We start from the raw sequence: 26,441 nt of genomic DNA, 5'->3' as shown, positions 1-26,441 counted from the left end.
TAAAATATGTGTTTTCTCTATTTCTTTTATCTCTCTTTAAGTTATTATTAATTAGTTCTTACAAATCTAATAGTGATTTTAAAAGCCATATCAATTTTGAGAGGAGAAGACATGTGTTTTGTGTTATTCTCTTACAGTTCTCTTTGTTGTGAATTCACCATTTAATTTATGTGATAGATGGGCAAAAAATATGTAAAAAAAACCCATTCCCGGATTCACCATTATGACATTGATGGTTTGGATATGAAATGCTTAAAAAATTATATATATATATATATATATATATATATATAATTTCTGCATAACTCTCTTGTTAACCTATAAAAGAGAAATCAATATAAAAATAAAAAAAAATAAATCCAAATTACAACTTGTTAATAAAATCTTACTTCAAAATCATTTTTTCCAAAACACACACACACATATATATATATAACTAACACACACACACACATATATAAAATTTCACTTCAGAAATTACAAGGTAAATCGAATATTCAATGTGATACATGCTACATGTAACATGTTGGATGCATTATCCAAATTGGAATTATACTATTTTTACAATTTTTTTCAAACTTATCAATGGATTATATATATATATATATATATATATATATATATATATATATATATATATATATATATATATATATATATATATCACAATCATGACAAACGTGCAATCAGTGATTTCATTATACGTACATTCATTTTTTTTTTTTTCCTTTATATTACTTGAATGAATTAATTAAGAAGAATAACTCCATTAGGCTCCTTCAAAAAAAAAAAAAAAAACTCAAACTTTATTAGGCTGCCTACAATTATTATTATTGGCTCAAAAGACAGGGACGTATCAATATTTGGAGCCACCTATCAGTCTTACCAAAATAATTCCTTAAGTTTATTTATTTATTTATTTATTTTTTCTGGTTATTAGAAGAGTATGTTATTTCAAACACAAAATTTATTGTTATTTGTGTTATTTTAAATGATTGTAAGAGACTACTTAAAAGATCTATCTGACTGGATAAATGGTTGGACAACTTAATTTTTATTTGATCAGGTGGGTTCCATAAATTATCTCTCAAATTCTTGTAGATAATCTGAGAAGATCTTATTTGAAATAATCTTATTTCGCATTGTGTGTGCTATATATATATAATTAGAAAAAATATATTTAATGTTGATGTGTAGATCAAAATCCAACGAGCCATTCATTTATTTAGCAACACACTATTAAACAGAGACATAAAACTCTTCAACTACTTTCATATATATATTAATTGTCAATATAATTAGCTACATAAATTTATGCAAACAATATAAAAACATAATTAAACAGAGAAATAAAACATAACATAAATCTGTCCAAACATTTGCTCAATACATAATGTAATCTAAATATCCAGGAGAATGGTCCACTAAAGCAGCCAAAATATGTCCAAATAGCCCTTTCAACACCCATCCTCATCCTCATTTGGATTGTGACTTGCCCAATCAAAATGTATTCAATATGATATCTTATAAAAAATTAAAAAATAATAATAAATAAATAAATAAGGGGATTTAAGTTGGGATTACCAGCCCATAGGATCAAAATGGGGTGGGCGCCCATCAGTTGGCAGCCAAACCGTTGGCGTTTGTGTATGAGTGGAAGTTTGTTGACTTTTGAATTATATATATTTTTTTGTTGATTTATATTTTTTTATTATATCAAATACCAGAAAATGCGAAAAAAAAAAAAGAAAAAAAAAGAGATTAAATACCTTTCACACCTCCCGTGATTTCAAAAATTTATTTTTTGTTTCATGAGTTTTCATTCTTTTCATAAGAGATACTTGTACTATGGTAAAAGATGAAAATGGTGCTTTGGTCCATTTTTTCGTCCAAAACTAATGACTGGCTATGTTATTGGACACATGTCGGCATACATGTGCGACACCTATCCCCAGATGCAATATCAGTGCCATGTCATCGTTGATGTGGCTATATATATATTATTTAAGGACCTTTTTTTTAAAAAAAAAAATATAAAAAATTCTAGATGTGGTTTAGTGGTGGCTTGGCCTGAGGGTGGTTCGGCCACCCCCAATGGCCAAAGTGCAAAAAAAAAAAGAAAAAAGAAGGGTGTTTTGGTCATTAGAGGGCCGAACCACCCCCAAGGGTCATGGGGTGATTCGGCCATCCCCATGTCGCTCAAAGAGGTGGCTCGGCCAACCATACATTTTTTTTTTTTAAAGCTTTAAAATAAAAATCCAATGTACTATTTATGATATACTTATTGAAATCACATGTGGTACATCATGAAATTTATAAAATCACAGGTGGTATATAATTGAAAATCGAGGTACCATTTGTGATACTTAATGAAACCTCATGAAACAAAACATGAAATAATAAAATCACAGAGAGTTTAAAGTTACATAATTCACATACACATGTCAAACTACAAGTCAGTGTTGACGTGGTGTTAGGGATCAAGTGTTGTAATATTATACCGACACGAATTGGATGACATGGTAATTCTTTAGTTTTTGATGGAAAAATGGATAGAGATACTATTTTTATCTTTTCTTAGCACAAGTACGTCTTATGAAAAAAAAAAAATAAAAAAAAAAAAAATAAGGAAAACTCAAAGGTTAAAAAAAAAAAAAAAAAAAAGGGGGGGGGGGGGGGGGGGGGGGGGAGGTGGGGGAACGTCCAAACCCATACGCACACTGATTGAGCAAACAAACCAGCGTCATGTCTCTGTTTCTTTCTAGGAAAATGATTTGTGAAACCATTCCTAGCGGGCTCTTTTTATTAAAAAATTAAGTTTTAATAAAAAAGTATCTTTTCTGTAGAATTCCTGTATTCACGCCTTCCCCAGAAAGAAAGGGCTGTGGAGTTTTGAATCCCCCCGAACTTGTTGCGGTGGTGGTTTTAGTCCTCCTAGTCCTTATGGACTATGGAGTGTGGTTTTTGGTGTTTAGTTTTGGTAGGTTTTCTTTGTTCTTGGCAGGATAACACTTGAGAGAGGCTCCGGAGGAGGAGAGACCGCCGCTTGTGTCACTGGCAGAATGATTTTGGTGTGTTCCAATTTTTCTCATTCTTCAAGGCCAGATCTACTCTGTTCTGCCGTCATATGGTCGGCACACATCCCCCAGTCTTGCTTGCCGTTGTCCTCCGGTTCTAGCGTTGCTTGATACGGCCGGTACGCTCTCCAGTGACCGGCGCGTGGTCATCACGCGCCAGTGTCTTCCAATCCTTGGGCCACGCGTGATGGCCACGTTCCGTCTCTTTTGCCGTGTTCGGTGGCGTTCGGGAGTTTATGGTGTTCCGTTGCTGCAAGGGATCCTCTGGCGCAGGCGCGTGTTCTACACGCGCCGTCTCCGGCGGTGCTTATTCCGACGTCAGCTTCTGTTTTTGGGTGTTTTCTTGTTCTTGATTCCAGATTGTATTTGGCAGTTTGCTCTGTTTTAGATCTAACCTAGTCATAGCTTCTTAGCACAAATTGTTTGTGACTGATTCCATAGTGCAAGTAGAGGTTCATATGTCAACACATATGCACTTTTCTGTTGACTAGGTTTATTTGTAGCAACTGTCGATATGATCTGAGTTTTGAGGTAAATGTATTGGGATATTTGTATTGATCTGAGTCCCTGTATTGGTCTGAGTTTGACTCAGTCTGGTCGTAACTATGTTACCCCTCGGGTGTATTAATGAAATTTTAAATTTCCCTAAAAAAAAAAAAAAGAAAGAAAGAAAGAGGCTAACTTTTATTGCTCACTACGTTATCCTACGCCCTCCGAAAGCGCAACCTATGACTCTCTCTCTATATATTGGACAATAATCCTGTACGTCCAGTAACTCTTTCATTTTTATGTATACGAGGGGTCGAGAAAACCTTTCAGAAGTTCTTGGATATTGCTCAGAAGGACGGTACGTGACAAACCCCACAAGAATTCGATGGCCGCTTGTGTTGGAGCTTCAAGAACCTCCATAACTGAACCCAACCGACTTTTCCGCGACCCAAACAGGTCTCAAATCGACGACAACAAATACAACTACGTGGAATTCTGCCGACCCAGTTTCCCGGATCCCGTTTCCTGCGTATCGAAAATCATACACCCGGATACGCACATAGACGAGGTTGATCAAGACGAAGATGAACACAGCGAGGTTGATCTATGGCTGAAAATCCAAGACGAAGCTCGTTTCGATGTGGAGCAGGAACCCATATTGTCAAATTACTATTACAATCCGATCTTGTCGCATGGTTCATTGGAGAGCGCGTTGGCTAATCATCTATCAATGAAACTGAGCAATTCGATTCTTCCTAGAGGCATCCTATTCGATCTTTTCGCGGGGGTGCTTGGAGGGGATCAGGAAATCATGAGGGCCGTGAAGGATGATCTGAGAGCAGTGAAGGAGAGGGACCCAGCTTGTATAAGCTACCTGCATTGCTTATTGAATTTCAAAGGGTTTCTTGCTTGCCAAGCATATAGGGTGGCACACAAGCTGTGGTCACAAGGCCGGAAGGTCTTGGCTTTATTGGTTCAGAACAGGGCGTCTGAGGTTTTTGCGGTGGATATCCATCCGGGAGCTAAGATCGGACGCGGGATATTGCTCGATCATGCCACCGGTGTAGTGGTCGGAGAGACGGCTGTGATTGGGAACAATGTCTCAATTTTACACAGTGTGACATTGGGAGGGAGTGGGAAGGAGTGTGGGGACAGGCACCCAAAGATTGGTGATGGGGTGTTGATAGGGGCAGGGACTTGTATTCTGGGTAATATTAGGATTGGGAATGGAGCTAAAATTGGGGCTGGTTCGATTGTGCTCAAGGAGGTTCCACCTAGGACAACAGCGGTTGGGAACCCAGCTAGGTTGGTTGGGGGGAAGGACAATCCAGTTAAGCTTGATAAGATTCCTGGTTTAACTATGGACCATACTTCACATATGCATGAGTGGTCTGATTATGTTATTTAGGGTCCTGTCTCGATCAGTTAATTTTCGTTTATGCTCCTTTTGCATTTTGATTAGTTTCTTAAAGCCGGGGTTTCTTTGTTTGTGTTGTAAGTGAGAATTGAAGTTCTCCTAGTTGCAAACAGGGTGCCCCGAAGCTGCTATTTATGTTGAGGGGTTGTTTTGCGTTTGTAATATATTAGAACCTGCCATGACTGTGATCATGTGCTGCAATATATAATATTTTGTTCTTGTCGTATATAGGATGATATCCAGCTTTCTTTATTCTTTTATTATTGTTAGTTCTATTATTGTTTTTTGTGATCAGGATGTGATTTTATGCATCCAAGGTTGAGTATTTGATCTATATGATATGCGATCCATGATTTGTGAATAGCATGATTCTCGAATGTAAAGACCAACAAAAATAAATGGAAACTTTATCAATTAATAAATTATATTTATTAAATAAGATGAATTAATATTAAGTTCTAAATGATAATATTTATATTATTCAAAATATAGTAAGTTTAAGATAAAATAATGAAAATTGAAATAATAAAATACTACTAATGAGTCTTTAGGAAATAATAAAGAGAATGTACACTTTACCCCCCCGATGTATCTACCTATTGGCAATTTGACACCCAATGTTCAATTTTGGTAGATGACCCCCCTGACGTTAACCACTTGTCTCAATTTGAACCTTCCGTCCATTTAGTCTGACAAAAGTGACGGAAAGAGGGTCACGTGCAGCTAATTTGACCACTTAAACGCCAAAGTTTCAAAATTACCCTCAGTGTTCAAAACGGTGAGTTTGGCCACATATAATTCCAAAATTCCAAAACACACCGTTTCATTTAACAGAAGCTCATTCCTGTATGTATGCAACCTGCTTCTTCGAGCTCCTCTCTCGTCCACCTCCAGATTTCCAAACCCTCACTGGACCGTCTCGTGGCTCTCGTCCCTGAATTACTCTGTCTATTCTTTAGCCAACCTGTTCATTTCCTTCAACGACTCCACCTCATATCTGAACAAGCACGACGACGGCAAAGACACCAACTTTGCCGTCTACTCCAAATAAACACATAGTTAGCACAAAGTAAGAAATCATCGTACACAAGCCATTTGATTATTAACAATTTTCAACCTTAATTTTGAATTACCCATACACAAAAAAAACAAAAAAATAAATAAAAAAAAAAACAACAACAACAAAGGAGAGCAGTAAATTACCCATACCAAAAGCACCATTTCCCAATTCTTCCTTGAACCCATCTGTAGCTTCTACAAGCTCTTTGTAAGTAAAACAATGCAAATTCATATCCACAGCACACGAGGGGCAGAATCTGAGAAAGGAAATGGAGAGAAACCAAAAAGTGGGACAACTACCGACAGAATTGGAACATCTGGACTATACTTGGCAACCAACTTTGTTGTGGTTCCTCCACGTGTCAACACCAACTTGGTGTATATCATGGTTAGTGGCAAGTGTAAGCAGACGTGGAATGGGCTGAGTTTGGAAACGTGGTGCTTTCAGATTCTGGTGTTGGTTGCTGAGTTTGTGATCCAGGTGCCATTACATTTGGCTTCAAAATGCATGGATTGTTGAGTGAGGGACCTCTTGTGGCGTAGCTAGCAACAATCGAAGCAGGCTTCATTCCTATTAAGGTTTGTTGGAATGTCATGTTCGTCGTGGGTACAAGACCTGCTTCTATATATTTGAAGAAAGTCTCTCTATCATTTGTGCCAATCAAAAGGCAACGACAAAGAATATGTTCAACACACTATTTCGGTTAATATAGAATTATTGAGGACAAATATAGCACCACGCACATTTGAACTTCGCATGAACTCTAGTTTAGTGGGAAGAGGAAGAGATCGACTGTGGCATATGATAGTTCGACGAGGGGCCTTCGATAGAATTACCTTGTTACAAGCCGACAACTTGTCATACACCAATGGCAATGTTTCCGTTGCGACATAGCCTGGGAAGATGGTCCATCCAATAATTGTCTATAAAATCACAAGTTTGATGGACAACCCATTACCCATGCATGCTGAACATGAGGGGTAACCGAAAATATTGTTGACAGTGTTGGCCTCTGTTTTGGTTGGGTAAAACAGAGGTGAACAGAGGAATGTTAATGGCCTCCATACACGCTATAGTAGCTCTGTGCCATAACAAAAATGGGTCATTGCATGCACATGCAAAATCATGTGTACGCACGAAATCGAGTTACATTGCATGTACGAAGTACAAAAATTTCAAACATATGTGAATTTGTTTATTTATTTTCCTTCAGACAGTACCACCTTGGAGATTATTATACCTGCGGGTTGGTAACAACGTACGATGTAAAAAAAAAAAAAAACAAGTTTATTTTGTTTAGTTGTGTTTCGCGCGTTATGCCAACCAAACATGGATTTTGTGTAGGCGTTCGGGTGGATCGATATGGCGGCCACGCGACTGAGTCTCTCGTCCTCTGGTTTTGGCAACGTGAGGGAATGGAAGCTGAGTCTCTCATTCTCAGTAAGTACAAAGCACAAAAAGCTCAAATTTTCAAACACCCAGATGCCAAAACTGACCAAACCATGAGAGCAAAGCACCAAAAAGGTGGCCAAATTCAGAGTACCCCATGAGATTGACATAAAGGTGGATGCTTTGTTCAATGAAGAGCTCGTACATCTGGTCCAGATCAGCGGCATTGCCGTGAGAGTAGAGCAGACTAGAGGTGGCCAATAGGGTCCCTCGACGAGTCGGCAGTTTGAGAACCTCGGCGTTTTCTTCGACGACTCCACCCAATACCTAAACAAGCACGATGACAGTAGAGACGCCAACTTCATCGTCGACTTGTTCAAGAAGTAAAGCGAAGCCACAACTGGCCACAGCGATGGCGAGGTTGAGGCAGCCACGGATGCCCTAGTCTGTGCAGGTCCGCATGTATACAGAGAGGACGCCGATGACTAAAAAGACGCTGGCGAGGATGACCATGATTAAGGCCATACGTTTGTCGAAACCGATGCGGGCGAGCGGGTCGATCTTGGGACTACGTTCCTGTTCCGTTCTGGGCGGTGGCGTGCGGTGACATCTGAGAGAGAATAAGCAGCTTGGTTGGGGAACACAGACGTTCCTAGCGAGAGACCGCATTGGTATGGTGTTCTGAGAGAGAGAAATGGAGTTGCAAGAGAGAAATTGATTTTTAATTTGAACGGTGCGTCTTGGCCAAACCCACTGTTTTGAAGAAGGGGTAATTTTGAAACTTTGGTCTTTAAGTGGTCATGTGCATTGCACGAGACCTCTATTCCGTCTTTTTGGACGGATTAAGTGAACGGAAGGTTTTAAGTGTCAAAGTTGGTTATATTAGGGGGGTTATCTACCAATTTTTAAACATTGAGCGTCAAACTGCCAATAGGTGGACACATTAGGGGGTAAAATGTACTTTCCCCAAATAATAATAATAAATTCTAGTGGAATAAATAATTAATTGTATTGATGAAATATAGTTATATTAAATGTAGGGTCAAATATTGGTTATTAAAATATAGGATTTTAATATTGTGGAATCCTAATGTAATTTGTGGAAGTCTAGACATTTAAATAAAAAGAAAACTTCACCCTACCACATGTCACTACCGGATTGGTTAGAAGAAGATAACTTCATCTTCTCTCAACCACCCACATGATGATCCGCCATGAAAAAACTTTGTGTTAAGGTTTTTACAAGTCAGCTATAGCTCGAAACAAAACGATGGTCGGTGGTCTGAGTTATGGACTTGCGGTGAGTCGTAGTTTTAAAATGTAAGTGAAATTAATTGGAGTGAAAGTTTGAGGGAGACAAAAAAAAAAAAAAAAAAAAAAAAAAAAAAAAAAAAAAAAAAAAAAGAGAAAAAGGTAAAGAAAGGATATTTAACTATACCTTAACACCAACCAATCCTTAATTGAAAACAACTTCAATTCAGTTTTTTTTTTTTTCTTTTTACATTTTAGAAGGTTCCAACTAATCCTTTATTGAAAACAACATATACAAGTATTTGATGGATAGCATCAACTCTAAGAAGCTCTTTCTTAAAGTACCAAGATTCCAACCTAGTTGGAAACAAAACTTAAATTAAGGAGAGAATATTTCCAACCTAGTCAAAAACAAAACTTAATTAAAATAAGGAGAGAATATATTTCACAAAATATGCTAGACTTGCTAGCTCTCTAACTCTAAGGCTTCACAGAATGCATATATAAATATATGGATGAGATGCAATTTCACCCATAATCAGTAGCCCTCCAATATCCACATTATATCATGGAGTTCCAATTATTATCCTTCCCAATCGTGTTGATCACCTTCTTACTCTTCATCATTTTCATGTTCATGGTCCTGAAAACTAACCGCTCAACTTCAAATCTACCACCAGGGCCATCGAAGCTACCTATCATTGGAAGCATGCACCACTTTATTGGCTCTCTTCCCCATCGTGCATTAAGAGACTTGGCCAAGAAACATGGACCGCTGATGCACATTCGACTGGGAGAAGTTTCCACCATTGTCGTTTCATCTCCAGAGCTTGCTAAAGAGGTGATGAAAACCCATGATTCCATATTTGCATCAAGGCCTAGCATCCTAGCTTCAACCATCCTGTCTTATGATTCTACAAGCATTGCCTTTGCACCATATGGCCATTACTGGAGACAACTACGAAAAATCTGCATACTAGAGCTCTTAAGTCCAAAACGTGTTGAATCTTTCCGACCCATTAGAGAAGAAGAGCTGTCAAGTCTCATCAAATGGATTGCCTCGAAAGCTGGATCTCCAATCAATCTTACCCAGAAAGTGTTCTCGACAATATTTGGCATTACTTCCAGGTCGGCCTTCGGAAAGAAATGCCAAGAGCAAGACAAATTCATATCAATTGTGAAGGAATCTATTGAATTGGCCGGAGGTTTCAATATTGTAGATGTCTTTCCTTCTGTTAGACTGTTTCATCTTATCAGTGGGGTGAGGCCTAAACTTGAGAGGATGCATCAAGAAGCTGACAGGATAATGGAGAACATGATCAATGAACATAAAGAAGCAAAGGCAACAACAAGTAGAGCAGGAGAGGCTGCAACAGTTGAAGATTTGGTAGATGTTCTCTTAAAATTTCAGGAGCATGGCGACAATGAGTTTTCCTTAACTAATGACAACATCAAGGCTGTAATCATGGTAATGTCATTCACCTTCTGCTGATATCATGCTAATTTTGTACTTCCACAGAATTTCATACGTTATTTTTGCTTTCTTGAGTGAACTTGACTATAATAAGAAGGATTTGGCTAGCATTTCCCAAAGTCGATATTTTGGAGTTCTCATATCCTAGCTACTTGGAGTCATTAATGGAGATGGTTCCTTCTTCTGTGCAAAACTTCCTTTGTGAGGAGCAGAAATGTTACGTAAATGCATTATAAAGTGCACACTCCCTGACATGACAATGAAAATTATTATTGAATGTTAAATTTTGAATCTAATAGTGATTTTTGTAGCGTGACTCAAACCTCATTAATCCATTTCACTTTTCAGGACATTTTTGCAGCTGGGAGTGAGACATCAGCCACAACCCTGAACTGGGCAATGTTGGAAATGATAAAGAATCCAAGAGTGATGAAGAAGGCACAAGCTGAGGTGAGAGAAGTGTTTAATAGAAAAGGGAGAGTTGATGAAACAGGCATTGATGAGATGAAATATTTGAAGCTTGTTGTTAAAGAGACCCTGAGATTACACCCTCCTGCTCCTCTGTTACTTCCTAGAGAATGCAGAGAGAAATGTGAAATTAATGGGTACGAAATTCCTGTCAAAACTAAAGTCATTGTTAATGCATGGGCAATTGGAAGAGACCCCAGATACTGGAATGAAGCTGAAAGTTTTGACCCCGAGAGATTCTTGGATAGCTCTATTGGATATAAGGGGACTAATTTCGAATTTATCCCATTTGGAGCTGGAAGGAGGATATGCCCAGGCATGGCATTTGGCCTGGTTAGTGTTCAGGTCCCTCTTGCTCTGCTTTTGTACCATTTTGATTGGAAACTTCCCAATGGAATGAAGCATCAAGACTTGGACATGACTGAGTTCTCTGGAGTTACAGTAAGAACAAAATATGATCTGCAATTAATTCCAATTGCTTAATTACAATCCCTTGCCTTGCCGGTTGAATAAGCTCAGGCATGAACTGTGAGATTTATACCAAATATATTCTCATTTAGTTCAAAGCATGTGTAAGAAATTGTGTTTTGTGTGCGGAGGAATCTAGTACTCTCGGCACGGCCAACTCATTTAGCTAGGCCAATTAGGCGGCCGCTTAAGCCCCCAATGGAATAAGGCCACAATTAGCAATGATATAATTAAGTTTTGTTTAACAAATACAACTTATGGTAAAATGGTTACCCAATGCTCTTTAATTAAATCTTAATCATGGTAAAAACAAAAATTAACTAATTCCAAACTCAATCTTATCATTTAATTGCCCCAAAATAATATTAAAATTCAATATAATCTCTTAAATTCCTCGAAAGTTATTATTGCATCTAATATATATATATATATCAACAAAATCTTAAGATCAAGTTAAGATCTCCTAAATTGAAAATTAAAATTTGGGGTGCTAAACTAACTATTACTTGAATGGGCCTAACTCTCAACTAATTTACTAATAAGAAATGGGCTACAATTACATTCAGCCCAACTATTCAACCCTAAACCCAAAGGCTAAAGGGCCCACTAACCTACCTAATATACCCCTTACGTACAATTCATTTTTAAGTTTTTTAAGGTTAATGTCAACATCGATAACCCCTCTGTAAATTTTCTGTTTCTTTCTTGCTATCAAATTTAATTATTTAATTAATATGTGAAATGGAATGTAAAATGTGAAATCAGAATTCGGATTTAGAACTTTTGACTCAGATACTATATTAAATCACCATTAATCTAAAAAAATTAAGCTGATAAGATTAAATAAATTTAATCAATTAATTTATAGTATAATTGAATTATTTCTTATTTTGGTACCATATTAAATTATTTCTTATTCCAAAAATTTAAACCCAAAAAAACATGAAATATTTGAACTTAAAACTAAATTTAATCTTGAATTAATATTCTAACATTATGTCTATATATAATCCATCCATGACACGACAACAAACAACCCAAGCTTGACGCACTAACGTTAACACACTTACGTTGTTGACCAAAGGACTTCCCCCCACCATACAACACGTATGGTGATTAATTTAAAAAGAGAGATCGATCTATAGTGATAGATCGACAATGGTGACATGCTTCATCTTCTCTTGGGATAGAGATCTAGTCCAAATTAAATATCCAATATCTTTCTCATATTGTAGTATATATAGTAGGGGGTAAGTGTGAGTAGGAGAGGGCCCTATTTACTCGATAAGTATTCGAGCAGTTCGAGCTGTCCGGTAGGTAAAGCCTTGGCCTCTTCTGTACTCACCTACCTTGCCCTATTGTAATGCATGGGATTGCACTGAATCTTAATCCATTTTCTTGTGCATGTGAATATGTGATGTTTCTTTACATTTAAAAATAAGGTTAACCACTTTTTTTTTTTTAGTACATGTGACAATGCCTATTATCAAACAGTTGTCTCAATTTCGAAAAGTGTCGAATGTGATATCATATTTGTATCCATTTAATAAATAGAGATAGATGGTCATTTTGTTCATGTTCCATTCAATATTTTAACAGCATGTCACATCAAACTAATTAACAACTGACACGTGTCTCATATGCTTTATTAATATATATAATTTTTAAAAAAAAAAAAAATTATTGGCTATAATGGGCCTCGGCCAAAATGGGGGTTCTTTTAGTTTTTTTTTTTAAATAAAAAAAAAAAAAAAAAAATGGAATGTCAAAGCCATTCTCATAATTAATACAGAACATATATGATTGTAATTTACCAAGACTGACTTTTTTCTATGAAGGTTTCAAGGAAGGGAAGAAGATGGCATGTTGTGGAACTGGTCCATGCATACAGAGGAATTTCAAGTTGTGGAGGGACGAAATCAGTGAAAGAGTATGAATTATGTGGAAATTAACGCCAGTGAATATGTGTTTTTTTGACTCCGCTCATCCCACCGAAAGGGCCAACCAGCAACTAGCCTAACTTTTCTGGAATGGAAATTGATTAATATTGGCCTGCCGTTGACGACGGTCTATTTATCATACTCACCAGCCGGCAGGGACGAAACTATGGGGTAGGGGCTATGCTCCTCGGAGCCCTCTTCCACTACCCTGATTTTTTTTTTTTTTTTTTTTTTTTTTGAATAGTACCCTGGTTTTGTGTCTCTACGTATATATACGTACTTATTTTATATATATATATATAAATTAAGTTTGATTCTTATCAAAATTAAACTTAGGGAAAAATATAATTTAGCCCCTTAAACTATCAATGTTTAAATTTTGGCCCCCAAAGTACTACCAAAACCTTTGAAAAATACATCTTTTGGCGAAATATCCCTATAATACCCCTGTTACATGTCATTTTTCAATTAAAAAATAAAAATTAAACTAAAACTTTATTTCTTTATTTTTTTATTTTTTATTTTTAAAAAAAGATTGGTGTTTGGGGTGGCGTTATTTCCCAACTACGACCCGATCTTCCCGACACCTCTCCGATCACCATTCATTTGCAACTTATGATGACCAATTTTATAGCCCAGTTTGGTTAGTTCCAGTTCGCAATCATCAGTTTGCTAATCTTGGCCGGGTATATCCTCTACCAGAGAGAAAAGCTTGTGATTCTTGAATCACAGGTAGTTATTTGCTAACGTTTTGAATGCCAAAAAATCACAGAGAAAAAAAATGGATATGGACATCGACGAATAAGCTCACAACCGTTGATTTCTCCGTCAGAAACCGATGGAGGTCTTCCACAACGATGATAGATTTGCTCGTTGTTTGTAACAAACAAAAGTCATATTGGAATCGTTCATAATCTTCAAAAGATCAATATCATAAATATTGAAGGACAGGAAATTAACCATGTCCGCGTTCGGAGAGGCAGGGATGAATTCACCGAGTAGCAGGCATGCATCATGCCCAACAACTATGCTGAAAAGAAGCAGTACGTCCTTCGGTCGATCGCAATATTTTTTTTAAAAAAAAAAAAAAAAAGAACAGAAAAGAAAATTATAGTTTTTTTTAGTTTTTATATTTTCTTAAAAAAAAAATCTATTTTTTTAACTTTTATTATTTTTTTTTAAAAAAAAAATTAATTGAAAACTGACATGTGGCAAGGGTATTATGGGCATATTTTATCAAAAAAAATGCATTTTTCAAAAGTTTTGGTAGTTTGGGGGGCCAGAGTCCAAGCTTTAGTAGTTCGGAGGTTTTTCCAGAAAATGACTAATAGTTTGGAGGGATAAATTGTATTTTTTCCTTAAACTTAACTTTCTCATTTTTGTTTTGGTCATAGCTACTAAGGGTGACAATTCGCCTTCACGTATCGAGGTATGAGTATTATAAGACTATATACGTTAACTCTTATTCGATCAATTTAATTAAACAGTCAAACTCTTCAACTCACTAATTTCGTTTTCACAAAAAAAAAAAAAAAAAAAAAATCACTAACGTCATATTAAATTCATATCAAATTCAGTGCCAAAAATTAGTAACTCTATTTGGTCCCTTCCAGTAAAGAATTTTGGTTTGTCTCTGGTCGGTTATAAGTTGTTTTAGGCCAAAGAACAATTCTAGAGAGAAGAAGGTCACCGCCATTTCCTTAATGAAACTTTTCCTTGTGAGTGTGTCCGGAGGAGGAGTAATGACCTTCTCATCATCCTCCTCCCTTCCCTCCCTCCCTCTCTTTAATTTCTTCGATATTTCTCTTTCTATAGCAAGTTGGAAACCGACCCGATCTACAGTGTTTTGTTGTTTTGCTCCGTCTATGCCACCACGGTCCACCGGCAACTTCTGCTTCTCCTGGCACCTTGTGTCTCCACTTGCTGACTAAGAAAATCAACTTTAATCCGACCAAAAATTTTGAATAGTCTCTGGTCAGTTATAAGTTGTCTTAAGCCAAGACGAAGATTCAAAGTTTCGGGGTGCCGGCTATTAAAAGCAATGACCCTTGAAAAAGCAATTAATACCTTCCAGACTTTGATGGGTCGTTGATTCTCAGATCAATCAGATCCAAAGATATAGGGCCTACCACATTTAAGGTCATGCCAAAAAGTAATACGTGTGAACTGGACTTTTCTTATGGCTGTTTGTGATCGTTGGTCATGGCCTTTGATGCCGTACCAGTTTGGCAGCAGCAATAAATTGCGACAATATGGCCTTATACTCGCCTAACCTTTGAAAATATAAGGCCATATATAATGCAAAATTAGTTTTTTCATTTTTTGTTCATGGAATATTATTGGCCTGCCTTGATGAAAGTATTAGAATTTTTTGGGGTAAGAGCTAGATATATTTGGTTGTTGTTTGTTTGCTGAGAAAGTTATGCATGCATGCATGCATTTTATGAAATATTTCGTAACTTAATTAGCAGCAACAAAAAAAAAAAGAAAAAAAGTTGACTTTTTCATTAATCAATTGGAGCATTGAACGACCATTGCTATTTTGGTCTATCATGCTAGCGGTCAATTTTTGTTATCATAAATGGTAGCTAGGAAAGAAAAAGGAGATCGAAGAAAGATAAAAAAAAAAGACTTGTACTTTTTTTCTTAAATTCATTCATAGGCTTATCTATCTACTATATATGATTTTGTGGTTGTTTTTTTATAGGCACAATATTTTATTATGTTTTCTCTAGATGAATATTTTATTTTTTTTTAGAATTTTAGAAAAAAACACGTCACATTAGTTTGTATAATTTATATAATAATAAAAAAAATTAGAACACGTCACATTAGTTTGTATGAAACGGGTGTTAAAAGTATCATTATATTTTCATAAATTAGATTTAGTATATATATTAAAAAATTCAGAATTCAAAATAATAGTAGTTAATGATGGTAATTAATAACTAATAACTCGGATGGTCGTATATAGTTTTTTTTTTTTTTTTTTTTGACATGTCCACACAATTATAGGGTGCTCTTTGCTTTTTTGTCTGAAAAAAAAAAAAAGTTCTAATGTGACATAAAAGTGAATGTAATTTTCAGTATTTCATATTTAGATTTGCTTATAGTACTTTGTTTTTTTTTTACTAAAAATACGAAAGCTTTCCCAAAAAGCATTTTTAAACAAGTCCAATTTGTATAACAATATATATTTTTTGATGGTATTTGTATAAATATAATACTAAAAGGAAGAATAGTGTCCTCCTTGAGTCATCTCAATCTTGATGTGGCTTTTAAAATTATTACTATTAGATATGTGATAAATCAATCACTATTGAATTTTAATCCAATTGTGATTTTAAAAGCTACGTCAATTTTGAAAAGACTCAAAGAGGATATGTGTTTTGTGTTATTCTTTTACAGACCTCTTTGTTGTAAATTCATCATTTTTTTTATTTTAACGAAAGATCTAAGTATTTCATTGGCCAAAGATCACGACCATAAAACTCTTACATTACAAAGTATAAAGCTTTACGAAATCATAGTCACATGCTATGATGTTACGTAATCATAGATACAAACAAAATTCTTACAATAAAGTGTTATTTATGATTTTCATTTTTTGCTAATCCATGTACAAAAATAGTTAAAAAGCATATTTGCTCTAAGTATACTAGATCTAAGACAATGGTAACCAAATATTCTAAATTTTTTTTTTAAAAAAAAAAAAAAAAAAAACCAGCCGTGAGAGATAACCTCTCACACCGAACTATCTAGGCCGTGAAAGATAACCCTTCACACCTGACTAACCTTCATCACATAGATCGTCCATGAGGGCAGATCTAAAGAGCATAAAACTCTTATTCAAAGCAAAAACATAATCAGCAAACAGTAACAATAGCCAAGGAGGAGATGAACCGCACATTACAGAAATAGATGGACGGATACATAGCGAAGATGCCAAATTGTTGGTTTGGTAGAGAACACCTACAAACAAAATAAAAAACCAGAATTGGAGGGGGAGGATAAAAGCGGAGAGTAGAAAGAGAAAATGAGAGGAAAATAGAGCAGATCTCTCATATCTGTTTTCTGAGGGGTGAAGTCTAGGGCCGGCTTCTCCTCCCTCCACAGCAAAGAGCAAGTTAAATCTTAGAAAAAATAGTACATTTTTTTACTCGGTAAAAAATCCATCATTTAATTTATGGGATATATGGGCAAAAAAATATGTAAAAGAATGAAACTAAACATTTATGGTTTGGATATGAAAAGCTTAAAAATTTAAAATTTCACATATATAATTTTTGAATCAACTCTCTTGTTAACCTATAAAAGAGAAATCAATATAAAACCAAAAAAAAAAAATCCAAATTACAAGTTATTAATAAAATTGTAATAAAAAATTTATTTGAATAGTAATAAAAAAATTTATTGATGTGATATAAAAAGTAGAAAAAATTTAAATATTTTGATGTTAATTATTATTAATAAATAAATAAATAAAAATTAAAAAAAATGTAAACTCTCTCTCTCACTATTATGTCCACAGGATGCCTTTGCTAAACATAGCCATTATTATTTGCTCGAGAAATGATTTGTGGAGGGACAATAAACCGTTTCCCACCCCCCATTTTTGATTTTTTAATAAAAAAAAAATCAAAAGATATCCTTTGATGATCATCAAAGCATATCTTTTGATTTTTTTTGATTAAAAAATTAATAAAAGGGTGATGGGACGCTAAATGTATCATCTCCCTATTGGCTCAAAGAACATTGACTTATCGATCCTTGGAGCCACCTGTCAATCTGCAGTTCGTGCAATATGCTAGGCTTGAATTTTGTGGGTAGACTTTGTGAAATTGATGTGCATTGAATGAAAATTGACTGATTTTCAGAGTGGCCTCTTGATGAACTGATTTATAATTAATTTGCATTCACTCAATCCTTTTTCTCCAATATTGCCTGATTTATTTATTTATTTATTTTTTGTTTGAACCAATATTGCCTGATTGATATCGAGTTTTGTTGAAGTTTTTCCCGTGTGCTTATTACAAAGTTTCAAATCATTATAAATTCTTAAAAGAAAGAAAGAAAGAAAAAAAAAACGCGAAAAATGAAAATTCAAAAAGTGGTCCAAAATGAAAATTATATATATAAAAATAAAAATAAAAAAATTCATCATTTAATTTATGGGATATATGGACAAAAAAATATGTAAAAGAATAGAACTAAAACTTTATGGTTTGGATATGAAAAGCTTAAAATTTTCAAATTTCACATATGTAATTTTTGAATTAACTCTCTTGTTAACCTATAAAAGAGAAATCAATATTAAAAAAAAAAAAAAAAAATCCAAATTACAAGTTATTAATAAAATCGTACTTCAAAATCATTTTTTCCAACACAGCATATATATAAGAAATTACAAGGTAAATCGGATATTCAATGTGCATGATACATGCTACATGTAACATGTTGGATGCATTATTCAAATTGGAATTATACTATTTTTGCAATTTTTTTCAAACTTATCAATGGATTATATATATAAAAAAAAATCACAATCATGACAAACGTACAATCAGTCATTTCATTATACATTCAATTTTTTTTTTCCTTTATATTACTTGAATGAATTAATTAAGAAGAATAACTCCATTACGCTAGCTGCCTACAATTAATTTTTTTTTTTTTTATAAGTCGTCGCTGCCTACAATTTGTTGGGTGGCCTCTTGATGAACTGATTTATAATTATTTTGCATTCACTCCATCTTTTTTCTCCAATATTGCCTGATTGATCGCGAGTTTTGTTGAAGTTTTTCCAAGTTGTTTTTGCAATAAGGCCCCTATTGTTTAGGGGCGGTAGAAAATTTTGGCCAAATCAAAAACGATTTCCGTTGACAGCTATATAATTGATCTTATAATATTTATGGTTGAACTTGAATTGTAATATTTATCTGCAGTTAAACTTTTGTCGATAGTTTAAATGTATTATTCGATCCTCGATAATCAATCTGTATATATTTTAATCAAACATAATTAACCTTCGTTCAAAGTCGATCTCTTTGAACGAGATGACCACAAATTGCATCAGTTGAAGTCTCATTCGGAGTTTGTACAAAGTAAATGCCACATATTCAAAACAAAGACTTTATTCCCTTTGTTAAAAGAAAATTCTATATATAATTGTTCTTGAGCTAGCTTCAGCATATCATGAGAAACTTCTCATTGTTTCTTCTTAACATGAGTATTACTTTTCAAACTTCAACAAAAGCATACATTAATCAGAGTTCTTATTTAACGTGGATGAAATTCGTTCGTGAAAGTCATCTATAAGTTTTCTATAGGAGATGCTCATGCCTAGCTAGCATCAACTATATATCAACCAGTCTACTCATGCAACAATCTTGTTCAGTATATATAATATCTTTAATTTTTAAGACACATCATCACTAATAAATTTTTTTATTTAGACCCCAAGTTGTAACGAACAGTAAATACACTACAAAAATTCTCAGTTTTAATAACCTAGGTTTACTAACGTGCAAAAGCTTTTTGCACGTTAGTAAACTTTAGTAACGTGAAATCAATGGCGTGATTTTCACGTTCCTAATCCCTCAGTTAGTAATATAATTTTACTAACGTCCAAATAAACATCACGTTAGTGAATAGTAACGCAGGAAAAATTGCACGTTACTATATATTAGTAACAATCAAATGAGACGCCAGTAAACATAGTAACGTGAAAATTACATTGAACGTTATTAAGTTCAGTAACGTGTCAAAATTAACATGTTACTTGTTTTAGTGACCTTTTACACTATTGTACGTTACTAAAGTTATTTAATAAAAACTATTTTTTTTAAAAAAAAAAAACATGTTAGTAATGCATATAGGAAAAAAAAAATTAAAAAATATATTAATTTTAGTAACGTGTGTTTACACGTTACTAAAATTGTGCAAAAGAATTAAAATAAAAAATAAAAAATAAAAAATCGCGAGCTGTCTTCAACGTTACTCGCTGGAAATCGCACCACTGATTTCGCCGGAAATCAGTCACTGGCCTGCTGGAAATCGCACTCCAGGTCATCGGAAATCGAACCCACCGAAGGCCCCTGGTCATTGGTGTCGTCTGCTCCGGCCACTGGGCTTGTCGGGTCTTCTGGGTTCGTCGGGTCCTCCCTCTCCGTTTCGTCCCAGCCTCCCATCCAGTCCCTTTCTCGGGCAATCTTCGTCTCTCTCGGTTCGGTTTCTTCCTATTTTCATTCCGGAGTCAGCATATTGTTTTTCGTAAGAGAAAAAAAAAAATGGAAACCCCAAACAGAAAATCCAAAGATTTCAAGGGATTTTTCTTCTCTTTTTCCTAGGGTTTCCAAGCAACCAATTTACCAAACAACAAAACCAAAGTCAGCCACAACCTAGTCGAAAACCAAAGCAAACCAACAAAACCAAAATTTGACCTCAAAACCCAAATGAAAACCAAAGCAAACCAACACCGACCGAAACCCAGATGAGAAAACCACATGCCAGATAAACCTCAAAACCAAAGCAAAGCAAGAACACCGATCAAAACGCCACTCTTCCAGATGAACACCGATCAAAACCAGATGAACACCGATCAAGAAATGATGAGAGAGAGAGAGAGAGAGAGAGAGAGAGAGAGAGAGAGAGAGAGAGACAGAGAGAGACAGAGAGACAGAGACAGAGACAAAGACAGAGACAGAGAGAACCACTCTGCCAGGAACTAGCTCGCCGGGTGGGCCTCTGGCGCCGGCTCGTCACACCCAAGCGTCGCCGTTGATGGCGATCCCGCCGTCCATTCCGATTCCGGATCTCTGCTCCTCTCGGGCGGGCAAAACTGTAAGAACAAAATGAGGAAAAGAAAGAAGAAAATCGTAAAGAAAGAGGGAGAAAAGAAAACAAACAAAAAATTTTACAAATTGGGGAAACAAATTTTAGGGCAAACAAATCCTCATAGAACCAAATTTTACAAATTGAATAATATATATATATATTTGGGCCTCTTCCTCTGCCACCGGGCTACACCAAAAACAAATAGAAAAGGAAATGAGTTACTACGGTAAAGAAGACCTGGCTCTGGATATCCGAGAGAGAGAGAGAAAGAGATGGAGAGAAGCACCGACAGGGATTGCTCGTGAAAAACAGAGATTAGTTTTCAAAAAAGTTTCAAAAAGGTCATAAACTTTGTTTATGTGCGGAGAGGAAGAGTCAGAAAACCCCAGTGTTTTAAGATTTGTTAAGATTTCTCTGTTTTTATTTTTCATTTTGCCCATGTATTATGCGCGGGAGTTTTAAAAATTTGGGGAAAAAAAATTGCAGTGAACTTGGCCGCCAAAAAAATTTGTTGCGCGCCCATTACATCATTAACGTGCCAAATTTGGCACGATATTAAATATATATAGTAATCAATTTTTTTTAATTTTGTTTTTTTTTATAAAAAAATTATGAAAACTTTTTTAATAGAAATTGTTTTTAAAAAAAAATTAAAAAGTGTTTTTTAATCAGTTTTTTTTATAGAAAAATTATAAAATATATATATATATATATATATATATATATATATATATATATATATATATATATATATATATATATATATATATACAAATTGTTTATATATACATAGCTTTCAATTTTTTAATCAGTCTTTTTCTTTTTCTTTTTCTTTTTCTTTTTCTTTTTTTTTTTTTTTTTTTTTTTTATAAAAAAAATTATAAACGCACATTAAAAATTATAAAAACACATTTTTATATTATAATCCGTTAAAACACATTTTTAACACATTTTTTTAATCATGTGATCGATCGTGGAACGAACAGGTGATCGATCGTGGTACGATCTAGGTGATTGATCATGGTACGATCCATGTGATCGATCGTGGAACGATCAGGTGATCGATCGTGGTACGATCTAGGTGATCGATCGTGGTACGATCAATGTGATCGATCGTGAAACAATCAATGTGATCGATCGTGGAATGATCAATGTGATCGAAAATCATGGTAGATCATCTGATAAATGGGTTTTTATTATTGTTTAGTTTTAATTTTAATTACAACTCAATCATGGTAGATCATCCGATCGATCATGATAGATCATCAGATCAATCGTGGTAGATCATTCGATCGATCATGATAAATCATCCGATCGATCACGATAAATCATCTGATCAATCATGATAGATTATCCGACCGTTCATGATAAATCATCCGATCAATCATGATAGATCAATAGGATCGATAGATCTTCTGATCAATCATGATATATCATCCGACCAATCATGGTAGATCATCCGATCAATCATGACAGATCATCCGATCAATCATGGTAGATCATCCGATTAATCATGGTAGATCATCAAATCGATCATGATAAATTATTCGATCAATCATGATAGATCAATAGGATCGATAGATATTCCAATCAATCATGGTAGATCATCCGATCGATTATGATAAATTATCCGATCAATCATGATAGATCAATAGGATCGATAGATATTCCGATCAATCATGGTAGATCATCTGATCGATCATGATAGATCATCCGATCGATCGTGATAGATCAATAGGATCGATAGATAATCTGATCGATCAATAGGATTGTTAGATCATCCGATCGATCGTTATAGTATTGATCCTATCCGATCGATCAATAGGATCGATAGATCATCTGATCGATCGTGATCGATCTATAGGATCTATAGATCATCCAATCAATCGTGATAGTATCGATCATATCCGATCAATCATGATAGATCATCCGATCGGTCGTAATCAATCAATATGATCGATAGATCATTTGATCGGATCGATAGATCATCCAATCGATCGTGATCGATCAATAGGATCGATAGATCATCCGATCGATTGTGATGGATCAACATAATCGATAGACCATCCGATCGATCATAGTGCATTAATTAGTCTGATGCATCGTGATAGAGTTCGATCAATCGTACTTGACATAGTGAAAGTTTGATCTAACGTGCGATTGATCCTAATAAGTACTAGTCCAATCGATCATGACATGATCAAATGATCGATCATACTTGACACAAGTGAAGGTTTGATCAAATATCTAATTCATCCTACTGCATCGGTCCAATCTATTGTGACTGGAACATCCGATCAATCAAACTTGACATAGTTATAGGTTCGATCTAACGTGTGATCGATCATGACATGATCATAGGATCAATAGAATTATCCAATCAATCCTAGTTTATTACTCCGGTCGAAAAAAAACCAATTTTTCGAAAAAAGAAACTAAAAATTTATTTTTTAAAAACAAATTAAAAAATTAAAGAAAAACGAAAAAAATTGAATATTAAACAACGAAAAAGTTTTTTTTTTTTTAATAAAAAAAAAACGAAAAAGAAAAACCAGTTTTCTATTAAAAACATAATATAATTTTTAATATTTAGTAACATGCAGAATTTTCCACGCTACTAAATTAGTAACATGAAAATTTTGCATGTTACTAATTTAGTAACATGCAAATTTTGCACGTTACTAAATAGTAACGTGCAAAATTTGCACGATTTTGCACGTTATTAAATAGTAACGTGCGAAATTTGCATGTTATTAAATATTTTACTAAAATGCAAATTTTTAGCACGTTACTAAATTTAGTAATGTGGAAAATTTTGTACGTTACTAAATGCTCAGTTTTTTGTAGTGATATCTCACTCGTTACAATAGTCAAGATTAATAAAGTAATCAACTTTTAATCCAACCACCGCCATATATATCCATACCAATATCAAAGATAAGCCGGAACAAATACTGTATCAGAAAGATATTATTGAAGTGGCTCAAATAAAAAAGGAATTGAAATGAGTCGGTGGATTAAACTGTTTTAGATTTTTTTTTCTTTTTTTTTCATATATATTTGCTAGTGTTAATGGAGGAATTGTCATGACCGTTGTTGCGTTATTTAGCTTGTAAATTCAAAAGTCAGTTTGCTAAAAGCAAGCCATAAGATTTGCAGTTAGAAAAGCCTGATCAGTTGAATGTTGATGTGAGCATGAAGTAATATACACGACCTTTTTGTGTGCCGGCCGGCTTTGTTGATTTTTTTTTTTTTTTTTTGTTTCCTTGATGTAGCAACGAAGAAAATCTTCAGCCTTTGTTTGTCGCCACCGATCGACTTTCACCTATAAATACGTATACTCTGCTTAACATTCCAAGCAAGAAATTTCTCTAGCTTCTTAATATTGTCTTTATCAGTTCATCGATCCATATATATTCATCCAAAAAAAGAGAGAAAAAAAAAAAAAAGAGTTTTGATCGATGGAACTCGAAGCCTTATCATTCCCAATCCTCTTCTCCCTGTTGCTGTTTATGTTAATGGTACTGAGAATAGGGAAGAGGTTCAAAACCGGCAGTTCTCTAAGCCTTCCCCCAGGGCCATGGAAGCTACCCATCTTTGGAAACATGCACAACTTTGCTTCAGGCGATCCACCCCATCGTGCTTTGAGAGACTTGGCCAAGAAACATGGACCTTTGATGCTACTTCGCCTAGGAGAAGTTTCCACTGTCGTGGTCTCCTCTGCTGAGTATGCAAAAGAGGTGATGAAAACCCATGATGCTATCTTTGCATCAAGGCCAAGTGTTCTGTCTTCAGAGATCTTGTCGTATGATTGTACAAGCATTGGGTTTGCGCCATTAGGCAACTACTGGAGGCAGCTTCGAAAAATCTGTGTTCTAGAGCTTTTGAGCCCAAAACGTGTTGAATCTTACCGACCAGTTAGAGAAGAAGAGCTATCAAAATTCATCGAGTGGATTGGCACAAAAGCTGGGTCTGATGATCCTGTCAATCTTTCCAGCAAAGTGTTCTCAACAGTGTATGGCATTACTTCAAGGGCGGCTTTTGGTAAGAAATGCGAAGACCAAGAACAGTTCATACAAATTGTGAAGGAAGTTATCGAGTTCGCTGCGGGTTTCAATATTGCAGATTTCTTTCCCTCTATTAAACTGCTTCATCAGATCAGTGGGGTGAGGCCTAAACTTGAGAAGATGCACAAGGAAGCTGACAGGATTATGGAGAAAATCATCAGTGAACACAAGGCAAAGGCAACAACAAAAGCAGGAGAGGCTGTTACAGAAGAAGATTTGGTAGATGTTCTCCTGAAATTTCATGAGCATGGCGACAGTGAGTTTTCCTTAACAAACAACAACATCAAGGCTGTAATCCTGGTAATTATATATTCACCTTCTGCTGATATCATGCTTTTGTTCCTCAAAATTTTACACATTATTTTATTCTATTCTAAGGTAAGCTTGTTAATCAAAATTTGACCTTCAAGCTTTTATTTTTGAGATAAGTGACGGTTTAACATGTAAAAGTTTTGAGTTTGAATCCTGATTTCGTTGTTCACTTCTCACTTTCCATTTTAATTAAATATTGTCAAGTTTAAACTTTTAAAATAAATAGTGGTGATTTGACACACGTTGCTTAGCATACGCCAAAGTCAATATTTTAGAATTCTCTGAACCTACTTGGAGTTTCTTCATCCTTGTCTGCAACTTGAACATGACATCTTTCTTTCTTTCTATTGGTCAACTAAAAAGCTTTTTATTATTATTATTATTACTTTTTTGTTATATCTGCTTAATTAGCTCAAACTTCTATCCAATATTTTCAGGACATTTTTGCTGCTGGGAGTGAGACATCGGCCATAACCATAATATGGGCATTGTCAGAAATGATGAAAAACCCAGAAGTGATGAAGAAGGCACAAGCTGAGGTGAGGGAAGTCTTTAAAACAAGAGGGAGGGTTGATGAAACAGCCATTAATGACATGAAATATTTGAAGTTAGTAGTCAAGGAGACCCTGCGACTACGCCCTCCTTCTGCTCTATTACTTCCTAGAGAATCCAAAGAGAGGTGTGAAATCAATGGGTATGAAATTCCTGCAAAAACTAAAGTTATTGTAAATGCGTGGGCAATTGGAAGAGATCCCAAATATTGGAATGAACCTGAGAGCTTTATCCCAGAGAGATTTCTAAGTGATAGCTCTCTTGACTATAAGGGGACTAATTTCGAATATATCCCATTTGGAGCTGGAAGGAGGGTATGCCCAGGCTATATATTTGGCCTTGTCATTGTTGAGTACGCACTTGCTCTGCTTTTGTACCATTTTGATTGGACACTTCCCAATGGAATGAAGCCTGAAGATCTGGACATGACTGATATCGCCGGCGCTACAGTTGGAAAAAAGGAGGATCTGAAGTTGATTCCGATTGTTTATAATCCGTTGCCGGTTGAATAAGTTTGTGCTTCTTCTTCTTCTGTAGAGATAGCTACTATATATGATGATTACCAAGTTGGAATAAGATTTGAACTTTGTATTTCTATTGGGTTTTGAACTATTTAATGCCATGTTACATCTTCCCCATTA

At 35.1% G+C, this 26,441-nt stretch overlaps 3 protein-coding genes across 3 annotated transcripts; all 3 read left to right on the top strand.

The window, feature by feature from the left end:
- The first annotated feature begins 3,843 nt into the window (after positions 1-3,843).
- LOC133876382 (serine acetyltransferase 1, chloroplastic-like) lies at positions 3,844-5,209 on the top strand. The gene has a single exon (XM_062314650.1). It carries the CDS (start codon positions 3,952-3,954, stop codon positions 4,972-4,974), a length of 1,023 nt encoding a protein of 340 aa, XP_062170634.1. The 5' UTR covers positions 3,844-3,951; the 3' UTR covers positions 4,975-5,209.
- Positions 5,210-9,236: 4,027 nt separating this feature from the next.
- Positions 9,237-11,311, top strand: LOC133875772 (cytochrome P450 71D9-like). The gene is made up of 2 exons (XM_062314005.1): positions 9,237-10,151; positions 10,506-11,311. Exons 1-2 carry the CDS (start codon positions 9,252-9,254, stop codon positions 11,106-11,108), a joined length of 1,503 nt encoding a protein of 500 aa, XP_062169989.1. The 5' UTR covers positions 9,237-9,251; the 3' UTR covers positions 11,109-11,311.
- A 12,753-nt stretch (positions 11,312-24,064) lies between these two features.
- Positions 24,065-26,441, top strand: LOC133875643 (cytochrome P450 71D11-like). Its single transcript, XM_062313840.1, has 2 exons — positions 24,065-25,236; positions 25,686-26,441. The coding sequence occupies exons 1-2, from the start codon at positions 24,331-24,333 to the stop codon at positions 26,310-26,312; spliced, it is 1,533 nt and encodes a 510-aa protein (XP_062169824.1). The 5' UTR covers positions 24,065-24,330; the 3' UTR covers positions 26,313-26,441.

This window comes from Alnus glutinosa, chromosome 8 (genome assembly GCF_958979055.1).
Source record: "Alnus glutinosa chromosome 8, dhAlnGlut1.1, whole genome shotgun sequence".
Lineage (NCBI taxonomy): Eukaryota > Viridiplantae > Streptophyta > Magnoliopsida > Fagales > Betulaceae > Alnus > Alnus glutinosa.
Note: the sequence above shows the minus strand (reverse complement) of the source record. Positions and strands in the feature narration are given on the sequence as shown.

Coding starts and splice junctions, on each gene's coding strand:
- LOC133876382 (XM_062314650.1), top strand. CDS start 3,952: ATGGCCGCTTGTGTTGGAGCTTCAAGAACCTCCATAACTGAACCCAAC.
- LOC133875772 (XM_062314005.1), top strand. CDS start 9,252: ATGGAGTTCCAATTATTATCCTTCCCAATCGTGTTGATCACCTTCTTA. Junction 10,152..10,505: donor ACATCAAGGCTGTAATCATG/GTAATGTCATTC, acceptor TTCACTTTTCAG/GACATTTTTGCAGCTGGGAG.
- LOC133875643 (XM_062313840.1), top strand. CDS start 24,331: ATGGAACTCGAAGCCTTATCATTCCCAATCCTCTTCTCCCTGTTGCTG. Junction 25,237..25,685: donor ACATCAAGGCTGTAATCCTG/GTAATTATATAT, acceptor CAATATTTTCAG/GACATTTTTGCTGCTGGGAG.